General features: G+C 36.2%; 1 protein-coding gene across 1 annotated transcript in view; it reads right to left on the bottom strand.

Annotated features, from left to right (window-relative positions):
- The window catches only part of BBS9 (Bardet-Biedl syndrome 9), a 284,514-nt gene that overhangs the window by 116,096 nt on the left and 146,958 nt on the right, over nucleotides 1–21,460 (bottom strand). Inside the window, exon 20 of the mRNA XM_026843854.1 lies at nucleotides 5,652–5,874. Coding sequence (XP_026699655.1) covers nucleotides 5,652–5,874 — 223 coding nt within the window. The remainder of the gene's footprint in view (nucleotides 1–5,651; nucleotides 5,875–21,460) is intronic.

Genomic DNA, 21,460 nt, shown 5'->3' on the forward strand with positions numbered 1-21,460 from the left:
TGGTTTAAAGAAAAATAAAGTCCTAATTTAAAATTAAAAAGCTATGCTTGAACAAAGTGTTGAACGATACAGGTGCCATTTGCACACTAGGAACTACTACAGGAAAAGCAGGATCCCATTCTAGGCAAAGAGTAGCTGAGATACCCAAAATATGGGTGAGGCAACACTGCAAACAGAGCTCATACCAGACTGACACCTCAACAAGTCTCCAAACAGCCACAGCTGACACTGTTAAGGTTTTCAAAGCAATCCTGAAAAACACACAGATATTATAAGAGACCTTTAAAAGCTATAGAATTAATTCACTGCAGGTCATCAGGATTTATGCTATAAATTCTCACACCCATTAAACTCAATACATGACAACCTGGGTGGTCTACAGCACCTTTCCTCAGCACTTCCCTGGCACTGACACACACTTTGGGTTGGCACCACTCCCTAAGCCCCTCGATGTTCCTCTCATCCAACCATTTACATATTGCCAAAGGCAACACAGTACATGATATAGCCTGATGTGTCTTATAATCATGTTTAACCAATGACTCTGATTAATTTAATCATCCTTATAAGAACATTTCACGTACTGGAAAACTATCATGTCCCTCCTCAACTTCCTTCTTCCCTCAGAAGAAACAAAAAGCAAAATTATTTCAATCATTTATAATTTTTGTGCTCTTCTCTGAACTCTATTCAATCTAAGTTTTTCTTAAATTGTGTTATCCTGTAATTTCAACTGAATCTCTCTCATGAAGAATAGAAATAAATTATTATATCTCCTCATTAAAAGTCATATGACTACATCCCAAAGTTGAAATTCACCATTAAAGGGATCATATCGCTGACTTTTATTCAGTTGTTGGTCTGCTATAGCTCCCAGGAGTCTATCCTATGGCAACAGTGCTTGAGGAAATATTTCTTAATTTTCAGTTTGTCCAATTCTTACTTGCTACAGTTCTTTGCTCTTGTCTCGATGGAACACGTTCCTACCAACTTCAGATCCCTCCTCTAATTTCTCAAGATCAGAGTTACTACGTTTAATGTGCTCAAAACTACTGCTAACCACAAATTTAACATTTACGCTGCATATTCCATCACTGAAGCCACTGAAGAAAATAATGAACCAAACCAGACTCAGCAGAGACCATGGTGTACCTCTAACATATACTCTTGGATTAACTACAAATACTCATAACTACTTTCTGAAGGCATCATTCAAATAGTTGCACACTTAAAGATAATCAGCAGCTTTTCAATGTGGCTTCAGGGAATTTCGCTAAATTTCGGGGTTCACCATCTTGAACGTATTAAATACAGCTTCTAGAAATCCAGCTTACTGTTATAGTGCTGCAATGCCACAAGTGTCCTAGGCACTATCAAACTTTTTTTTTAAAAGTTGGTTGCTACAGAAAAAGGAGTTTCCACCATTAAGAAAAAAGAACTTGCTTAAGAAAAAGTGGCATTGAACAAAATCTTCAAGCTAATGACAGCTACATTACCAAACAATTATGGGACCATCTTTGGCTTGGCTTGGAGCTTTAACATACTGAAGAACTTTCCCCTACATTTACAACCAATATTTAACCATAAATCCTGATATAAATTCAATTCTCACCATCTCCATGTATAGTTCTACCTTATTTTCCTCTACCTATTCCTGTTCCCTCCTTTAAGGACTGGGAGAAGAAGTTCCTCTATTTTATAGGCATTATTGAAGAGCTCCTTACTCAACAGCATATAGTTATTTTGCATACTGGTTTCCTGTGATAAGATATCATTCTTTCTGAACAGGTATTTTTGGTTGGAATCAAGTGTGAGCTAAATTTCTTGATTATCCCCACTGTCTGCACTGTGGAGTGGTTTGGGCACATGAACTTGTTTCTTTTAGGTGAATCTAACCAGGCAGATGAATCCCAAGAACACACCTAAAGAGCTCTGACTGCTAATGGAGGATCAGCACATCAGACAGGAACAGAGCCAGTTCAAACCCCCTCTGAAACACACAGAAGATGCAAGTCATGTTGTCAGCCTCACATCCCTCTGCAGATCTGCTTCTAGCAGACCGCACTACCTGCCAATGTAGAGATAGCCACGCCAGAGATAACCCAAACAGGTGACAAGACAAACATGTTTCAAAAGCGTAAGTCAAATCTTATTCTTCCAAGAAAGTTCCCAGTTTTCTCCAGACTGTCCAAAGACAAACCTGCACACAGTTTCAAACCATACAGTACATCCTGCTAGAGACTAACTACTTAAATACTCTGCTATTCTAAGCATTTGGCGGAAGCATTTAATCTCTAATGAGTCTGTCCTGGAAACGAAGATGAAATTTCTTATTTTTAAATTAATCCATACTTTTCCAAAAAGAATATTCTCTCAACACGTTGTGGTTTGAGCTCAGAGGAAAACTCAGTACTACACAGTTGCTCACTCCCCCCTTCCCCCCCCCAGCACTGGAAAGAAAAAAGAAAAAGGCTCAGGAATTGAGATAAGGACAGGGAGGGATGAGTCTTCCATTATGGTCATGGGCAAAAGACAAACTCATTAAGGGAAGAAAAAAACCCCACAAATTTAATACAGACACTAACAACAACACATAACAGACAAAGCAGGACTGTGCAAAGCATTACCACATCCTGGAAACACCTTCCCCACCCCTCCCTGCTTCCCAGGCTCAGCTTTGCTCCCAAAATCTCTACCTCCTCCCCTCCAGCAGCACAGGGAGCAGGGAATAAGGGGTGCGGTCAGTCCTGCCGCTTCTTCCACATTGCGGGGGAACTCCTGGCATTCCTCCCCTGTTCCAGCGCAGTCCCCCTCTCACAGCTGACAGTCCTCCACAAACTCTCTCCAACATGAGTCACTTCCACAGGTGTGCGGGTCACCCCTGTGTGTTGCAGCCCTCCTAGTACTGAACTGCAACAGCGGGGCCTTCTTCCCACAGGGTCCTGGAATTCTTCGGGCACAGTCACCTGTCCTGGCATGGGGCCCCACAGGCTGCAAATCGGCATCTGCTCCACCATAGACACCCATGGGTGGCAGGGGGGGTGGCCCTGCCATCTCACCACCTGCAGGGAGGGTCTGCTCCAGCCCACCCCCTCCCTCTTCTACTTTCTTCCACTGACCTCAGTGTTCACACAGATGTTCTCCTCACAACTCCTCCACAAAACTCCAACAACTCCTCCCAGGTTCACCTTCCTAAATACGTTATCGCAGAGGTGCAGCCACCATCGCTAACTGGCTTTGCCTTGCCCAGAGGCGGGCCTGACTTGGAGCTGGGGGAGCTTCAAGAAGCTTCTCACAGGGGCCACTGCTGTAGCCCCCTCCCCTGCTATCAAAAGCCCTGCCACACAAATCCAGCACACAACAGTTAATGAGTATATTTTACAGACCCTTCGATAAAGGCTTCATGCTGAACTCTTTGTGAAAATAAGAAAGTTTCATTAAAGTTTTATCATTTAAGTGATACCTTATTATGACAATCTAGGTCATAATTTTGATTCTTAAGTGATTTGATATTCGAAAGGGCTATACATTAGAGTCAGCAATTTTGAAAATAAAATTATTTATTTTGGAATCTGTACTTGACTTACAGATTTTAATTCTTTTTAATGTAAATCAAGGCCAAAGGACAGTTCAAGTATAGCTAAAACAGTTTATGTTGGGTGGACACTGCTGTACACCAGGTCTCAACCAGCTCCTTACAGGTACTTAATTTTTAACTGTTCATCACGTGAAATAGTAAACTTGGTCCCACATATCACCAACATGGCTAACAGCCCACAGTCAAATATCTCATGTTTTGCTTGGAATGTCCTTCTGCCTTATATTATTTTTATTTGAGAGGTACTATAACTGTCTACCTGTACCACAATGTTAAAAATTATTCTAGTACATGTCACTCATGCATCCTTGGTGTTACTTTGGCCTTATGTAATAGAAAAAAAGTGGGTTTAACATTTTTTAAAAATTTTAGTATTTATATATGCAACACGGAGACTATGACCAGATCATTTACCCAAGATGCTTCATCAAGAGCAAGATTTCTTCTAATTTATTTACAATTTTTTTTAAATTTTCCTCTTTTCCTAACAGAATTAATCATAAACAAATTGAATAGTCCCCTGAACTCAATAACACTAGTCAACTGAACAGGCAGAAGTGAATTTCCTTATTAAATCAATTCACCTTATTAACTTAGGTGGAAGAAGATGAACTGCAGCTATTTACACATTTTCAAAATTCTTAGAGGAAAAAACAATGTCCACAAATGTTCCACAAATGAAACACCCTTAACACATATCTTGCAAAGGAATGCTAACAAACATTTGCAAAACTAATTTGACACATATTGACTCACTTCACGCGATCATCAGTCTATTTCCAGATATAAACATAGTGTAACACTAAAGGAAATTTATATATATAGTTTCTACCATTGCACAGTCTGCAGCTGTTTTCCCGAATCATTTAAAGTAGCAAATGCAAAGGAGAGCTGTACATAGTAATAACAAGGACTTCTGAGTTGCTGAAACATTATACAGGCCATTCAGATTATATTAAACAGGAATTAAATTACTCTTTGTAATGAAAACAAAATAGAGAAAATCATGATACTGCCGTAACACAACTCCAAACTTGATCAGAAACAATACCCATGAAAACAAAATAACAAACTCCCAATTTTAAGCATGAAGTGTGCATACAGTACATACTTTTCCCTACAGATGTCTACTGTAGGTGAAGGAGATCCTTGAAGCCAAAGACATTAGTGGTATTATGCTGTCTAGGAGGCTATGAAGCTGAATGAACACCCAACTCAAACTCAGAGCAGGAAGCTGGGAAAAAAACCTGTTTCCAAATCAGCAGGAGCATCTGATGTTTAAGAGACTCACACTAGAACAAAAAGGCGGGAAGAAAATTCCTTGCAATAGTACAAAGATGCTAGCCTTCAGACTCTACAGAAAAACTGTGGCTTTGCTCCCACTGTTACTAAAAGTAGGAATATTGAAAAGGACATGAATGGAATTTCTTTTAAAAAATTTTATTCCATGACATTCATTTAAATCATTGTTCAACACTGAAATGTTCTCTACATTCCTTTCCCAAATGAGAAATATTCTTCATCACCTACTTACACTGGTTTCATTTTTAACTTCATGCTTTCTGTGAGATATCACCCAGCCAGCTAGTACCTTCTAAAGTTGCAGATCATATTATTCAGTGTTATCACTACCTCATAATTAATCATATTCATATGCCATAAATACAGTAACGCACCACAATCATTTATCTACCAAGAAAGTAAGATTTTTCACTCCTCACTTTTCCATCACGTTAGAAATGCACACGTACACATTCAATTGAAAAGTGCAAAGAAGTGACAAGGCTTTCAGAGAATAAAGATGACCATCTGAGGTTCATTTGCTGCATTACTGTGTATATGCTGTAAGAGCAGCAATAAGTGATCAAATTGAGAAAAAACAAACGCCTTTGATTTAAAATTACCTGATTAACTAACTCATTGTGTCAGCAACACAACCACTGGTTTCCAAACCAGTGAAAAGCAAACAGCTAACACAATCAAAGGTGCATAATCTTTAATTTTAATATACAAATATGTATCTTGAATTATGAACATACACTTCATGTCTTACCTGGCATGACAGCAGCTTGCTGAGTGGTTGATTCTGTACTTAAGGAAAGGCGACCACCTTTGGCCAACCTATCACAGAAGAGGGTGATGTTCTTCTTCAGTCTGCTAGTATCTTTGGGCATGCACAACTGGCTGCTGAGAGTCAGGGCCTGTTCCTTTGAGCTCTTTGACAAACAAGTTCTTAACAAGTAAGAAATGGCAGCATCCACAGTTTCTTCCCAACCCTGAATTAAAGAAAAAGAAACAAAATAAAACTAGGGGAACTGTAATAGGATATAGCATAATAAAAACAAAGTAACAAATCAAGGACTAAGAATTTTCACATTATATAGTTATATAAAATATAATTTGGGGGTTGATAAGTGTCACAAACACCCATTTCTTTAGCCTGAAAAAACACAAATTCCCAATATCAACAGAGAAATATAATTTCAATAATGTTGATATATAGTATATAGCTTATAGTATAGACTATATATATAGTATATAGCTTATAGTATATATAATTTCAATAATGTTGATAATTTCAATATATAATATTTATAATTTATATATAATATATAAATTCAATATATATATAATATATCATTTCAATAATGTTGATAAGTGTGACAAACACCCATTTCTTTAGCCTGAAAAAACACAAATTCCCAATATCGACAGAGAAATATAATTTCAATAATGTGACATAACCACTAAATTCAGTAGCTGTATTAATAACTGAAAACCAGAATTTCCTGGATGCAACATTTAGAATTAAGAACAGAACTGAGATGTAAATACAAATATAATATGTAGTATATAACATGTTGAGGATTGTCAAGGCCAGGGGGAAAAAAAAATGGTATGAATTATACATTCTTTGAAATAGCTGTCTATGATTCTGACAATATGCCAATAGCACAGAACACCATGACTGCAACCCAAAGCTGCAGACATTCAGTATCCACATATCAGACCAATTAACTTCAAGTTATGATACCCACAGCATTAGCACAGGTGTGTCAGTGCTCTGATGAACCAGGATTTAGATTTCTTTCCGCATAGAGTGAAGCTGTAAACATTTGAGAGGAGCAGCTTAGTAATCAGTAAAATTAAAACAAGCTGCTATCTACAGAAAAGCTTTCAGGAGGAAAAGCTATATTCAGTGTCGTATTCAGTATACATACTTTCACAAAATAAAGTGTTTACTCCTCCAAATAACACTCAGTAAAAGCCGTAAGTTTATTTTCATAAGGTACCTTGAAAAGCACCTTTAAAAGTTCGGTACAAGTTTGTAACCTGTAGTATGGTTTTTCAGTGAAAAAAACAAATCAAAGACCTTCTTCAAGTAAGAATCCTTATTATTTGTGACAAAGTTATTAGGTTAATGTGTAAAAATCTAGGATATGACATCTACCTTATTTACGCAGTCTGCAATGCAGAACTGACTCTTCTTGATGCATTCTGTAATCTTAAATTACACTCTATGATGAGACCATGCGATTAATGCAAAGTGTCTATAATTAATGAATCTGTAAGTTAGTCACAAAGTCTGCTCATATCTTTTCATTACAATCTTACAGAGCCTGGACAGAGTTAGCAATTAATATGAAGGACTTTGTGGTTTGCTAACTTCAGGACTCATGTCTGAAGTTAGCTACCTATAAGCAAAGCGAGTTTTATATGTGCTGCTTACATGTACAGGGAAGTAATATTAAATCACTGCAGTATTAGTGTCTGCTCTCTCAGCACTCCTGATTGGTTGGCACTTATTTTGGCAACAGTCTTTACTGACTTCAGAAGTTTTGAGGCTACAGCCTGGAACCACTCAGGTCTATCTGCTGCTAAGCTAACAGAAGGTAACACCAAGGTAGCTCTTAACATGGCAATTACTCAGGCAGAACAAACAGAAAACTCAAGTATCTAGCTGTAATTAATAACAACCTGAGTCTTCCAGGTTTTAAGCTCTTCCATATGATGCCTTCTACTTCACTGAAAACTCTCAGCTGAACAGCAAAATCACCTACCTATCCAAATTTCCATGACTGGGTAAGTGTAACATTTTAAAGTGTCAACCCTGTCAAGCAAATAAGGTTTGTGAATATATATGGCTTTTGTGAAGGCTAGGGTACCACTTTCAACACAGAGAAGCAAAATTCACCCTTCCTGACTATGTTACTTCCCCAAAACAGGTCCAGGACAGATGCTTACTAGTGGTCAAGTACATCAGTGAGACCACACAGTCATATGCACTCATCCTGATTCAAACACACTGTTCGTAACAGTATCCTGAAGCATGCTGTATGTGTATAAAACATTAACATATTGCCAAGGAATAGGATCTACTAGCAGCATTTTCTTAGTCAACATATGCCTTTCCTGACTTCAAAACGACACCAACGCACTGTCTTATCCAGACTTCCCCACCCAAAAATATGTAAATTAGAAAAATCCTGCCAATCAAACAATGCTGTTGTAGCTTCACATTTTTCAAATACTCTCGAAAGATTCCACTGGAGTGTAATCCATCCACTGACCTGCGATGGTGACAGGAAATAATCTATTCCACAGCCAGTTTAAAGAGGTTAATGAGCTGGTAAATGCTGTCTACATTCCCACATACTGAGCAATGAAACTTAATATGTACAAAGCATCAAAACCAGTCAAGGCAGGCACTCCTAATTATACTACAAATCATGAGAAATAAGACAACATAAACATAAGAATCTGAGTTTTACTAAAAGACAAAGAAACACATGATTAAATGGTGTCAGCATACAGTACCTGAGAAGCTGGCCAATCTATCCCTCAAAAGAAGTTATAAAAATGCAGGCAAAAGGAGCATTTAAATAAAGAGACTGAAATACAAGCTAACAAAAGTCAGGAAATTAAAAGTGGCTAGTATTCTGTCCTTAGCTCACACAGGTATGTTCTACTTTGTACCATAGCCTTAACATTTTCTAACCCTTGTTCTTCTATTTAATATCCATTTAAAACTGTTTTCTCAGTAGACCATGAAACTATCTTCTCCAATTCAAGGACTGTTGATCTAGTAAGTCCAGTCAAATCAAAACTAGCCTTTATGATTAGTGAAAGAGTACACAAAAGCTACCTCTACATGGGGAAAAAAAAAAGAAAAAAAGTCTTGATGGAAACCGCTTGAGGTAATTTTATACAACTAAGAATTAATGGCTGCAAATAAGACTACATTAGTCAGCAATTTTTATTGGTATAAGGGGAGAACTGAAGGAAGAAGGAAAATTCTTCACTTCTTACACGTTAAAAAAGCTAAAACATGTTTGAAAGTGTTGTTGTCTATAACCCACACTGAAGAATGATTCTACAGACATAGCTCTAGCCATTCACTAATGGCTTTCTGTCTTGTATCCTATGTATTTGAGGTCTGAAAGGAACACCTTCAACAGAAATGTGATACCAGTAACCCGTCATCCTATAGCCAGCAAGCATTGCCGCAACAAATGTGAGTCAAGACTCACAGAAAGACATTATTAAATCATGCAAATTCTTCATACCAACTGTGTCATCTGAAATAGATATGAAAAATACTTAATTCATCAATGTAACTTTTTCATTGGGAAAGGCTTGGCTTCATATTTCGCATGTATATTTCTCTTGTAGGTAATAGGTAGAGACTGACACTTTTAACAAATCACGTACACTGCAGGAGTCTAAAGACCAAATGTAGATTTGTGATACTAGCAGGACTAGATTGGACTAGTGCACATCACTTATATTCCCTATATATTATCATTAAGGATCCTCAAGTGTCATGGCATATCTGAGTGTGACCATGATTATACATACAATCTTATTCTGGCATAAGGTTTAATCTAGAGTATCTAATTTTTAGGAAGATTTTTAGATTCTACCATTTGCCAAACATGAAGAAACCTCCAAAATTATGTTCCCTGCAGGGTAAACAACTAACCTACTGTTATTCTAAAATTCTAGACAATAAAACTGGATGCCCATTCAGCAGGTGAGATTTCACGCTGGAGATAAACTGTCAGGCTGTAGAAAGGGCACTGATCCTGTGACACAACATGCAAGTGGGTAATGTGGTTACTAGTGAAGTTTGAGGGCAGGCCCTGTTAGAAGGCACAGCACGGTAGCCTACCTGCAAGACTCCACTCCCCAAGAGTTTAGCTGGTCAACTAGACATACACAGAGGCAGAATCTGAGAGAAAGATTTCAATATTGTTGTTAAGATGCATAGGACATGCATATATAGGGAGAAGCATGAGATAGGGTCTACCTGTTGTCAGATGTGATAAGAATCTAATCTCTACGAGTAAACCTAACAGATTTACACTGTGTAACTGTCCACAAGCATTTTCTTAAGTTTTTAGATTCCCCTTGACTCCACCAATAGCATCATTCATAAATCACTGGAAGTTAACTAAGTGAAAGATGGAGTACTGGTTAAGCTAAGTTGCTCCTACTGAGGTCCAATCAAAATCCTGTCTAGTTACATGGCACAGAAGTTGACAGCGGTTGGTTTCCATTGCAAAAACATACAAAAATAAAAGTACCAAGTCTGGTTTCTAAAGACACTAAAGAGATTTCACTTGGAAAACACTAAGAATCAGCTCCTGCTGCAAACACCACACTGGAATTGCTGGCGGATAGTGTTTTTGCCTCATGTTTCCCCTTAGAACAGAGGTGAACTGCTTCCAACACAGACGAGGTCTAGTAAATGAGACACACTCAGATAATAATACAGCACATTCTGTCACATCACTTTGAACAACAAAAAAGAGTTTAGGGTATTTTACCTACAAGTTTTACCACATGCCCTTTCTATGGAAAATAAATGCATTTGTTGCTTTTTAACTGAAAATCTTCAATGCATTTTACCAAATATTAAGCTGTACTTAAGCAGATAATGAATAAACTGAAAGTCTACCTTTCTCCACATTGTTTAATATCAGACTTTACTGAAATTTGTTCTGAGACACCAACTGTTTCAACACACAAACCACCGATCGATCTAATGGCAAACACACATCCAGACAGCCAAGGCAAGTCTCAGCTAACCGATGTAGATTGCTTTGAGTAATTGAGAAAGGACGGGCAGTCAAATCTATGATTTGCAAGCATAGCTTGCAAGACTATGTTAAACATATAAAGAGTGGATAAAACTTAGGCAAAGATTTTAAAAAATATTATCAAGCCTTCTGAAATTACGACACCACTAATGTTGATCAAGTTTTACCTGGAGCAGATTATAGCAACTAGTCCTACAGCTACATAGCTTTGTAGAAACAGTCTGATAACTACTTTATCTCAAATCCTTATTCTGAAAAGTTAAAAATCGTCATTAGATTGAATATGTATGTTTGCAAAAGACATTTGCTGGAGCAATCTTTGTGAGCTAGATTTTGTCCTGTAAGAAAAACTTGCAATAGATGTAAATAAGTAGATTTATTTTCAGATAGTTCTCAGGCTTTAAAAAGAACACACACACACACACAAGCTAAGAAAAGATGCAACTGGGAGACAGAAAGGAGCCTTGGGATGTGTTGAGAATGAATGCTTATATTTTATGACACAGCATTTCCTTTCCTTTATTACTCTGCAATTGTCATAAATTCACATAATGCACCAGAGTTAAATCCTACAAAGGCTCTGAATACAAAATGCTTAAAGACACATGCAGACCAAAGCACAGAAACTGAACAGGTAGGGGGTGCTGTGAAGTTTGAAACTTTAACTAGTTCATTACATTGCATCATAACACAAGTATAATTATAATTTCTATTCACAATTTTAACCAGATGATCCCAAGGATTTTTCCTCTATTTTAATACAAGTATGCATGGAAACTCAATTTTGCCAGGCTACCAAGCTTCCAATGTTTTCCTTGTCTGCATATAAGATGATAATGAATATAAACTCTAGTTCACTTTGTGATGCTTAATATAAGAAAAATAAATAATAGGTCAGTAGAATTAACTATTGTACCACTCAAACTGATAGAAATACCCTTGTTATACGAAAACAAAAGAGAACAAAGTAACTGTGCAAATGCCAGCACCCTAAAAGACATTATTTAGCTGGGAGATTTACCTACAAGGTTTGAAAGGATACAAAGTTAATTACTTAATGATTTAGTCTGGAAAACATTGTTCTAAATGTCATAAAAATTTTTGATAGGGAAATGGTTAGAAAACCTTAGAAATAGGAGATTGTTTTCACTGTAGTTAAGAGATGAATGTTGTCTCCTGAAAGTGTGCTTACACCGAATACACAGACAGGATTGGAAGTTACCGAGATCTTTGCCATGCCTTTGACCCTGGTTAAAGAGCTCCAAGAAGTGTTTGCCCAAAAGTCTAACAACAGAGACTTTCAGAGCCAATTCAAATCTTACACTAGGTAATGCAGAAGAGCGTCAAATTCTCAACAATTGATTGCTAATGATACAAGCCCACTATAACACAGCATTATTCTAAAATGGTTAGACATTTTTCATAGCTGTTTCTCCATTAGGCCATTTAATTTTGCTTCAGATCTAAAATTTTGCTTTGTTTCTGCCAGTTCCTTTTAGCAAGCGAGGTAAAGTGCCTTGTGATCACCAGGGAAAAAAAACTTCATTTCACAAGACCCACAAAAGCAAGAAAAAGTAGAATTAATATAGCTACTTCAATCTGCAGTTATGATATTTCGCATGATATAGTGCATATTCCTAAACTGCAAGAATATGGACTTCTATTTAGGACCAGAATCTAGAGGTACAAAAGTAGCTCTAAGCAATCACTGCAATTAGCTGAACGCCATCTTAGTAACTTCTGCCCCACCACCTCTAGAACACCTCAACCCACCATGCTAGGATTTATTTATTTTTATAAAAATGCCCAGTAAGCTACATCAGTACAGGGTAACAATTTGGTTTATTGTCCAACTAATAAGAGAACACATAAAAGAACGTGTTAAAGTAAATTGAAAGATGTAAAAAAATTTCTTAGAGCTCATTGAAAGGTAGTCACAGATGGACAGTACATGCCAGTAGGATTACAAGTCTTCATACTTTGCAAAACAATTCTCTGATATGAACCTTCTCTAAATAGGCTTAAGAACTCTGGAGGTAATCTTTAAGCTACATGACTCCATTGCTGCTCAAGAAACAAGTCACTTTGCTCACAGAAAGCTTCTATTTCTAATTTAGTTTATGAAACATGAGAAGACAATATTACTCCAACATTAAGTATGGTTACTGGAATTTTTAAGCAACAAAAAAGCCTCTATTAAAGAATGTAACAAAATGTTTTACACAGATAACAGCAAAAAAAAAAAAGGGAAGTAAATCATAGATGCCTGCAGAAATCTGTACCCAGTGGTGCTTGCTGATAAATCTCTTCATAAGTTTAAAGCACAATAAAATTAATTCAAAACCCTTCACATAAGGTGTCTTAGAGAGGAAACTGCATCATCTTTGTGAGAAGATCAAATTAAAATAAATTATAGTACTACTTAGGGCACCGCTAGTTAAGTTTCTCCAACCAGAAGGTAAGTTGGGTGGGGAAAGAGCACTCTATAGGGAGCAGACCTGGAGATGTGAGCAGAAAGTGGCAGCTTCTGTAAGAGCTCAGAAATATTGTAGGGCTGAGGACACTGTAAGGAAAGGATCAGGTGGACAACATGGAAAGGTGGGGGGAAAAAAGTGACTGTTGAGAGGTAAGCTTGAGAACAACTGGTTTATGGAATTAACAGAACTCTATGGATTGTAGAAAATTTAGTTAGAGATTTAGAAATTAATACTATTTGTCTTAAGTGTAAGTAAATCATTCTAATAGCACATCAGTCAAACCTGAACAAGACTGTTCCTACATTGTGTTCATGAGCCAGACAGATGTTTGATTCTGTATCTTAAGAAGTCTCTCATAAAAAGCCTGAATTTACTTTGAAAGGATCATTACTAATAGTATTCCTAAGGCAACAGCCATTTTTCAAGATGCCTACGAATTTATCCTAGAGTGATAGTCAAGACAGTTCCGAAAGAATTCACACGCAATGTGAAACATAGTGCAAAAACTATGCAAAATGGGTGCAAGCCAAATTACAGGAATTCTTACAGCAGTTAAGTCAGAAATTTGCCTGGCTGTATCTTATTTATGGATTTTAGTCACAATAATGATTTCATCAGCTCTCAAAAATGCTAGAGTACTTGGAAGCACACCTTACTGAATGACAGCCTTGGCATTTATGCTCATCCAAACCAACAAATAAGAGGTTTCTATATCTGAAAGCATTGTATATGCTAATCCACAAGAAACACCAGAATGTGTGTCTCAACACCTTACTTTTACAGTGATTATTAAAAAATTGTATTATTGTTACACATACAAACTGGTAATCCACTAATCCAGGACTAATGAACTGCTAGTCTCCAACACCAGCGCAGGCCATTAGCAAATTTTGTCAGATTTTCACTGTGCTACCAGTTATCCTAACCCACATTCTTCAATCACATTCTGTATTTCTAACTGACCTATTTGTCTCAAACAGGAGATAACAGCCACAGTGGCCATAAAGACGGCATGCAACACTTGCCTGTTCTGCCAGAAATGGAGCTGACAAACTTTCCTTGTGAGTGTCCCTGAAAAATTACTGCTTAAAATTAATTGATAAGGCATTTATCAGTGGAGACCTTTTGAACAGAGCCTGAATAAAACAAAAGCCAAGCAAATAGACTCTATATAACACTCAGAAAAAATGCAATAAAATATTACTGAAGTCTTAATGTATTAAACTTTGAACAGTCTGAAGAGACAATGTATTTTTTTAAGATGCACATGACTTGGTTGAAGAATTATCCTTATAACAATATAAAAGCTGTTTTCTTCAACATAGTGTACTAAAAATGCCAGTCACGGATTATTCTAGAATCTTCTACAATTCATTTATATAAAAAAAGCCCACCAAAACAAAGAAACAAACAAACAAAAATAAACAAAACACATCTCCCCACTTATAAAAATAACAAAAACTTACAACTGGAATAACTAAAAAGCAGGGAAATGGTAAAATCCTACACACTAGTGGAATTTAAGTCTGATGAAAATCCAGACAAATGACTCAAGCAATACATTCCAAATCTCTTAAGTGCCTAAGAGGGACATTTGTAGTGAGCACACAACAGAAAAAACACCAACTGAAATTCTTATACTAACCCTGCTCTCTCTAATCATATCTTCCTTTAAATCAAATATTATGTATAACATCCATAATATTAACTGATCTGATTTTTATTTCTATTGGCATGTAAAAGAGTACAATTCTAATGGTAATTTGCAGACTGACGAAAGCAATATCAAAGTGAGGATATAGCTGAACATCCAAGACAAGCTAAGAGACAGAATGACTAAAATGAAGAAAATTAATAAGATACACAGTTCTAGAATAGTTCAAACATAGATGAATGCATTTCACTTTAATTCAAGGAAAATAATTTAGGCAGAACTCCTTATTCATGAGATGGTACTCTGAAGTATTAACCCATAGTCAGGAGCTACATTATAGACATTTAAATCTTATTAAGCATTTGCACTTAGGCATACTTACCTACTTCAAACAAATGACAATTTACTTAAAACACAAGGGATAAAACACAAATGCAAAACCCAGGGAAGTACAAGGTAACATCTTGATAAGTCTGACCACAATATATCATCTCTTGAATAATCAAGCTCTGTGAGGATCCTGATACAACAGGTATCTAAGGTATAAAAGATTAAACAGTCTATAAAAAAACAACAAATAAAGAGTACAGACAGAATTACAGACATACAGGAAACTGTATGAGATCTCTTTACAATATTTATTGAACTAGTGTGAGCACAGCACAATAGATTTGTGCAGTTATTTAACAATAAGAATTCATGCTAGCAACTATTTCCAAGCTACTTCACAACATCTAATTTAAACATTAATCTCACATTTTGAGATAGTAGACTGCAAATATTGGCTTTAGAAAAAAAACCTCTGTGAATAACTTGGGGTTTTTTTAAGTCTCTCACATATACACTTGCCATTTCTGCACAGATGTGCTGTAATTGCCAGCAACAACAGAAACAGCAACTTTATACCTGTTCAATGTAAAAATATTTATTTAATAGAAACTCCAATCAGCATAAACAACTCTCTACAAGAACTTCTCAATTTGAGTCCTGGTTGGTAAACGTATATTGATATCCTATGGCAACTTCACCTGAGAGAAATCTATATGACAGATTCTTTCCTGAGAAGTACACTTGACATTTAAAAATTCAATCTTTCTCTGGTATTTTTGTCCTCTGAAGTGTAATTCACAAACCACTAAACACTTCTGCACTAAATGTAAAACTACTAGGTTTTGGAGGATTCTATTCTATGGGCATTTAACGTTAAATCAAGATTTGTCAAAACCTCTCTCTATAATGTCTTCAGGTATGGAAGGAAAACTAAAAATGCATATGGCTTAGAAATCAAAATAGTATCTTTAAAGCTGTCTTATAGAATATGCAGTATTTGTCTTTTAGGAAAGGTGATCCTAAAGTAATATTTTACCAAGAATCTTCTGGAAAAATCATAATGTAGTAGTATTAGAGTGGGTGTTTCAGGAATCTAGCAAACTGAGCATTACTAAACAAAGGTTCTGAAAGCTGCGTTCCATCATGATTATGGCCTCTATCATTCAGGATTTTAATGTATTTTTCAAGTCCAATTCAGAAGTCCTGCTCACAAATTATGATTATTAGCAGTTGTAGGGTTTCATGTATTAATGAAACAACTGATAACATGATTAGAGAGTGTATCACCAGTAAGAAAGAATTCCTCCAGGTAGGGATCATAATATTTCTACAGCTGACTAACTCTTCCATGCTTCCGCATGCAGGAAAGTGCATGCTTCACCAAAACATGATATATGAGAATGACTATAGACAGTGGTTTCATAAGCTCTTCCATTAAAATTTAATTAATCTCTGGTTGTTGTAGCCAAATTTCCACACAGGCTGCATCCTTGAGGATCAGACATTTATAATTTGCAGAGAAAACTTCAAAATTAGGCTAGAATTAGGTCAGAATTAAACTAGATCAGTAGTTTTCTTATTGACAAATACTATATCTATATTGCCCAACTCCTCTTTCAAATTGTCTTGTATCCCAAAATCGGACCAATATAGAGTGTGTCCTGGCACTTTTTTTTTATTTTATTCAATAATTTATTTCTGGGCAACAGTGAAAATCATGAAGATCTTTAAGGCAGAGTGGGTGAGAATCAGAGAAGAAGGCATGTTTTTCAACAGATACATTCTAATTATCTGATTGTAGTTACTCCTCTAGTAATGCTTGTTTGTTGTAATACAAATACATCCTGTGTGGAATCATGAAAGTTCACACACATCATGGGTTTCTGTAGAAGCCATTCCTGAATCCTGAATTTTTGAGGTCTTTTTGTCACCTTAATTTTCTTTTTAACTGGACTTCCTACAACCATTGAACCCTTTCTGGGAACTGATGAAACAAACTCTTGTATTCACTACATGAACAGAGTGGTTTGGTCTCTTTGTTGCCAGCTTCAGCTGTCTGTTCTGCTTTTTAGCACTGAAATCATCTAACACTTCATCTTTCTCTTCCTCAAGAACTTTTCACCAGTTAGCTAGGAAAACTGAGGTGTTGTTTGGGTTTTGCAGATGCTGTTAAAGCTGTCTGTGGGCATCTTGCTGAAGAATGCTATACATTCAACAGCAGGTCTGCCATACATGAGGTCTGTAACTTCAGTGAGTTTCAGCAAGATAATAAAAAAAAAAAAAAAAAAAAAAAAAAAAGAGTAGATAAAACATAAGCTAAAAAAAGTTTCTTGAGACATCTCACGGCATCCTAGCCCATATTTTATTTTCATGTCAGTAATACACTTGGGGAGGAACTTCTCTTATTACAATACCCTTTAATAGATTACCAATATAAGACACTATGAAAGCCTGACAAATGAGTTTGTGTTTCCAAAAGCTGTGAAATATGGAATCATGCCCACTCAAATATTTTAGCTCTGAAAAAAAACACAGCTTGACAAAAAGTTTGTTTCATATTTAAATTCTCACAGTACATTAGATCACCACTAACTTCAAATTCAGCTCTGTTGCTTCAGTTTGTGGAATTTCTATTCTCCCAAAACGCACAGGTTGGGACAATATGGATAGTGGCAAACTGGACTTGCATGCTTACTTGAATAGCCAATTTTCAAGCTTATGCTAAAATTACTAGTTTTTTTGCTTGAGACAGTAGCTTGGGCAAAGATCATCCACTCCTTGATTGTTTGTACAGCCTTGTTTTATGACCTGAGGTATCAAAACCGTATTTTGGCTATATCAAACTCTCTTCATTGAAAAGAAGCCAGGAAAAGATGGTGGAAATAAATTATGCATCTTTATGTTCCTTTAATTTGAATTGGTCTGTCCTAATATAAAGTGAGTCTATCACCAACTGGGCAGATATGAGAGAACAGCGGATTATAATTCTTAATTTAGGATTTAAGATAAAGCATTTTACCATTAACTAAAATGAAAAACTTCCATATAAAAAAAATGGCTACGCATGGTAGTTCCACGGTCGTGGAAAATCATGGTAGAAAAAGCCAGTAAGTTTTTTCTGGGACCTTTTGACAAGATGAAAGATTTACGTGACATCTTCTCACTCTACCTAGCAATACCTCTGCACATTCCAGTAGACAGACTACACACCACCACAATGTGTGAACAATAGCCATAGGTCATCTAATAAACTACCAAAAAATATTACATTAGGATTACAATTTAGAACCAAGAACAACTTCAGAACCAAAAGCAGTGATACCACAACTGGTTCCCCTCATGCCCCCAAGAACAAAGATTGGATAGTTTGGTGATTAGATCTGATACACCCTCTCAGAAACATTTCAAACCGTCAGATTTGAGGGAAATGATGATTTTAGCTGCATATCATTAAGTCATATGTCCATTAGAAATAGAGAGCTTCATCAAATTATGGGGAGCACCTCTATCTTAGTTTCTAAGAAAATGTCATGACACATGGTTGGCTTTTTTTAATCAGATACTAACAGAGCATTACAGTGTTTGGATTAAAAGTAGCATAGCTTTTAACTGATGTGAGAATCAGAAAACAAAACTAACAGCAAATATTGCAATGTTTCAGTCTATAAACCCTGTCCTATTATGTAATATGAAGGCCATATACTAATGATGCCAAAACAAATAAGTTTTTTCAGTATATACATAATTCCAGTGGAATTAAACAATCAATCATAAAATCACATTATATTTCTAAACCACTAGTACAATACTTCTGAATTAGCAAGAGTCCGCAGAACTTTCAGTTAGGACACAATATCAAAGGAATTATTCACTGACAATCAGCTTCTTTAAAATAAGAACCCAAAAGAAAGAGTCACTGATTATATATACTGAGCGTTAAGACCTTTGGTCAACAACACTGCCGTAATCACTGTAATGCACCATCTTGTCATTAAGCAGTTTAGGCAACTGATCTGAGCTCCTGGTATGCACCACATATTCAGTAATTATTACTACACCAAAATATTTTACTTCTCTTTGTACTTGAACTAGACAGATTACACTACCCTAACAAAGAGAAAGTTTAGAGGTCCCCATCACAATATTACATAGAGAAAGATGTCTGATAACAGAAGCTTATTTAATCTATCAAACAAAGGCCATGTCTCTTGGGACAACTGCAATACTTCGCAGGATATCCAAGTTAGTTTTAAAGAAGGTAATATATGCTGGAGACAAACTAATCACAGCAGAACACAGTTTTGCCTTGACTAATTTACACCAAGAAATAAGATCCCTGAATAGACTTCTGCTCACAACAAAGACAGCGCACTGAAGATTAACTTCAGCATCTTTAACACCGGCAGAATAAATAAGGTGATAGCTCAAGTTAACTACAAAATTAATTCTAAAAACATTTTTTTAAAATACATCTAACCAACAGATGTGTCAGATTCTCCATTAGCACAAGGTTTATACCAAGGCTGAATGCTTGTTCTAAGCTTGATACAAGTTCCAGGGAATACAACTAAACATGACAACAATACAATGATTCTTTCTGTCCTTAGAACTTTTACAATTCATAATGCACATCCAAACCTGTTTCTGCATAATTTTGTTTAAACTAATTTTATGCCATCTGGAATAAAAAGAGAACGCTTTCTTTTTTGAAAAGCAGTACTATTACCAACCACCAGAAGTGAGCCTTTTAAAAAATAAAATCTTATGTCCCCTTCTTACCAGCCACTGCAAAAACTGCAATGACAAAAGAAAAAAAAAAAAAAAAAAAAAAAAAAAAAAAAAAAAAAAAAAAAAAACCAAACAAACAAACAATACAATTGGTCATAGCTTCTTCTGCTAGTCCTTTGAAGTGGAAAGCATCAGATAAAGACATATTAATATATTATAGATTTTCATTAATACACAAAAAAGTTTAAACAGACCACAACTAAGCCTTTTATTCTCAGACCAGCAAAGCATCGTCACTTTTCTGTTCCACCCACAGAATTCACTGTGAAGAATCAGACGAGTTCAACTACAGATGATCATTAGACAGGGGTGTAAGTTGCCTCCAACTTGCTATGTCTGCCATAACTCACTATCTTCTCAGTACATACAATTAACTGCAGGAAGAGTATGATTCATAAACATTTAAAGGCACTGTGATAGTGTTTGAAGTAGTGGCGAGACCACCACCTCACTCTTCAAATTCCTTCTTTCCCCAAAATTACTTACCACAAATATTTGATGTTTCATTTGACTGATCAATCACTTTGAAACCCTGCTTTTATTATAAGAGATCACAAATAAAGCAGAAGTGGTTACACATCAATTTGCAGGAACTTAGTGGCTTTACAACCACACGTCCTTCTCTCCAAGTACTCTAGTTGTCTCCTGTGTACTCTGGTCCTCTAGAAACCAGGCTATCAGGCAAAGCACTGAGCAGAATTGTTTTATTTCCATATCAAAACATAAAATCAAAGAAGGCTGGTACTTGAGCCATGATATTACTTCTCTTATTCTCCAGCTGGGTCACATATACACGGAGGACATATAAATGGAGGACAAAGGACAATGACAGGATCGAGGCACTACTACTCCATTTTTACCCTCCCTCCCTCTCACTGGACCTTCATTGTGCAGGGAAGAGTGGGCATCTCATTCTTTTAGCTTCACCTTTCCTCCACTTGACAATTTTATGTTGCCCTTAACCAAAACTGAACTTCAGATTGAGGCTGACCTTTTCTACTGAAAAAGGGTTTTTACCAGAAAAAGCTTAAAGCCCCTTCATTTTATTTTGGTGATTAAAGGTATAAAACCCACTGACTTTCTTTTCTTTTGACTTCTACTGGACTTAGACGCTTGACTGTACCAGAAAAGTCTTTCTGAATGGTTCTGTTGCATGGCGTTGATTCGAATAGAAGGAATAATTTTTTATTACTTTTGATTTATGAAAAAAGATAGTCAACATATTTTAATGTATTTTTCTCAGACGGAAAAAAAAACCCAAACCCAAAAATTTCATGTGTCCCTCCATCTAAAACTACTTTTTTCCAGCTGTATTATCCATTTTGTTTCTAGAAAGAAGAAGGGGTAGGTGGGGTGTGTGTATATGCTATTAACGTGTCTGTTCAGAGAAATAAACAATACAACCGTATGGAATACTGGTTCCAAGTTACTGTCTTGTGGTAGTTTTGGGGTTTTTGTTGGTTTGTTGTGTTTGGGGGTTTTTTTGATTCTGTTTAAGAAATTTAAAATT

The sequence above is a fragment of the Athene cunicularia genome, assembly GCF_003259725.1.
Source record: "Athene cunicularia isolate RWA chromosome 2 unlocalized genomic scaffold, athCun1 chr2_part2, whole genome shotgun sequence".
Lineage (NCBI taxonomy): Eukaryota > Metazoa > Chordata > Aves > Strigiformes > Strigidae > Athene > Athene cunicularia.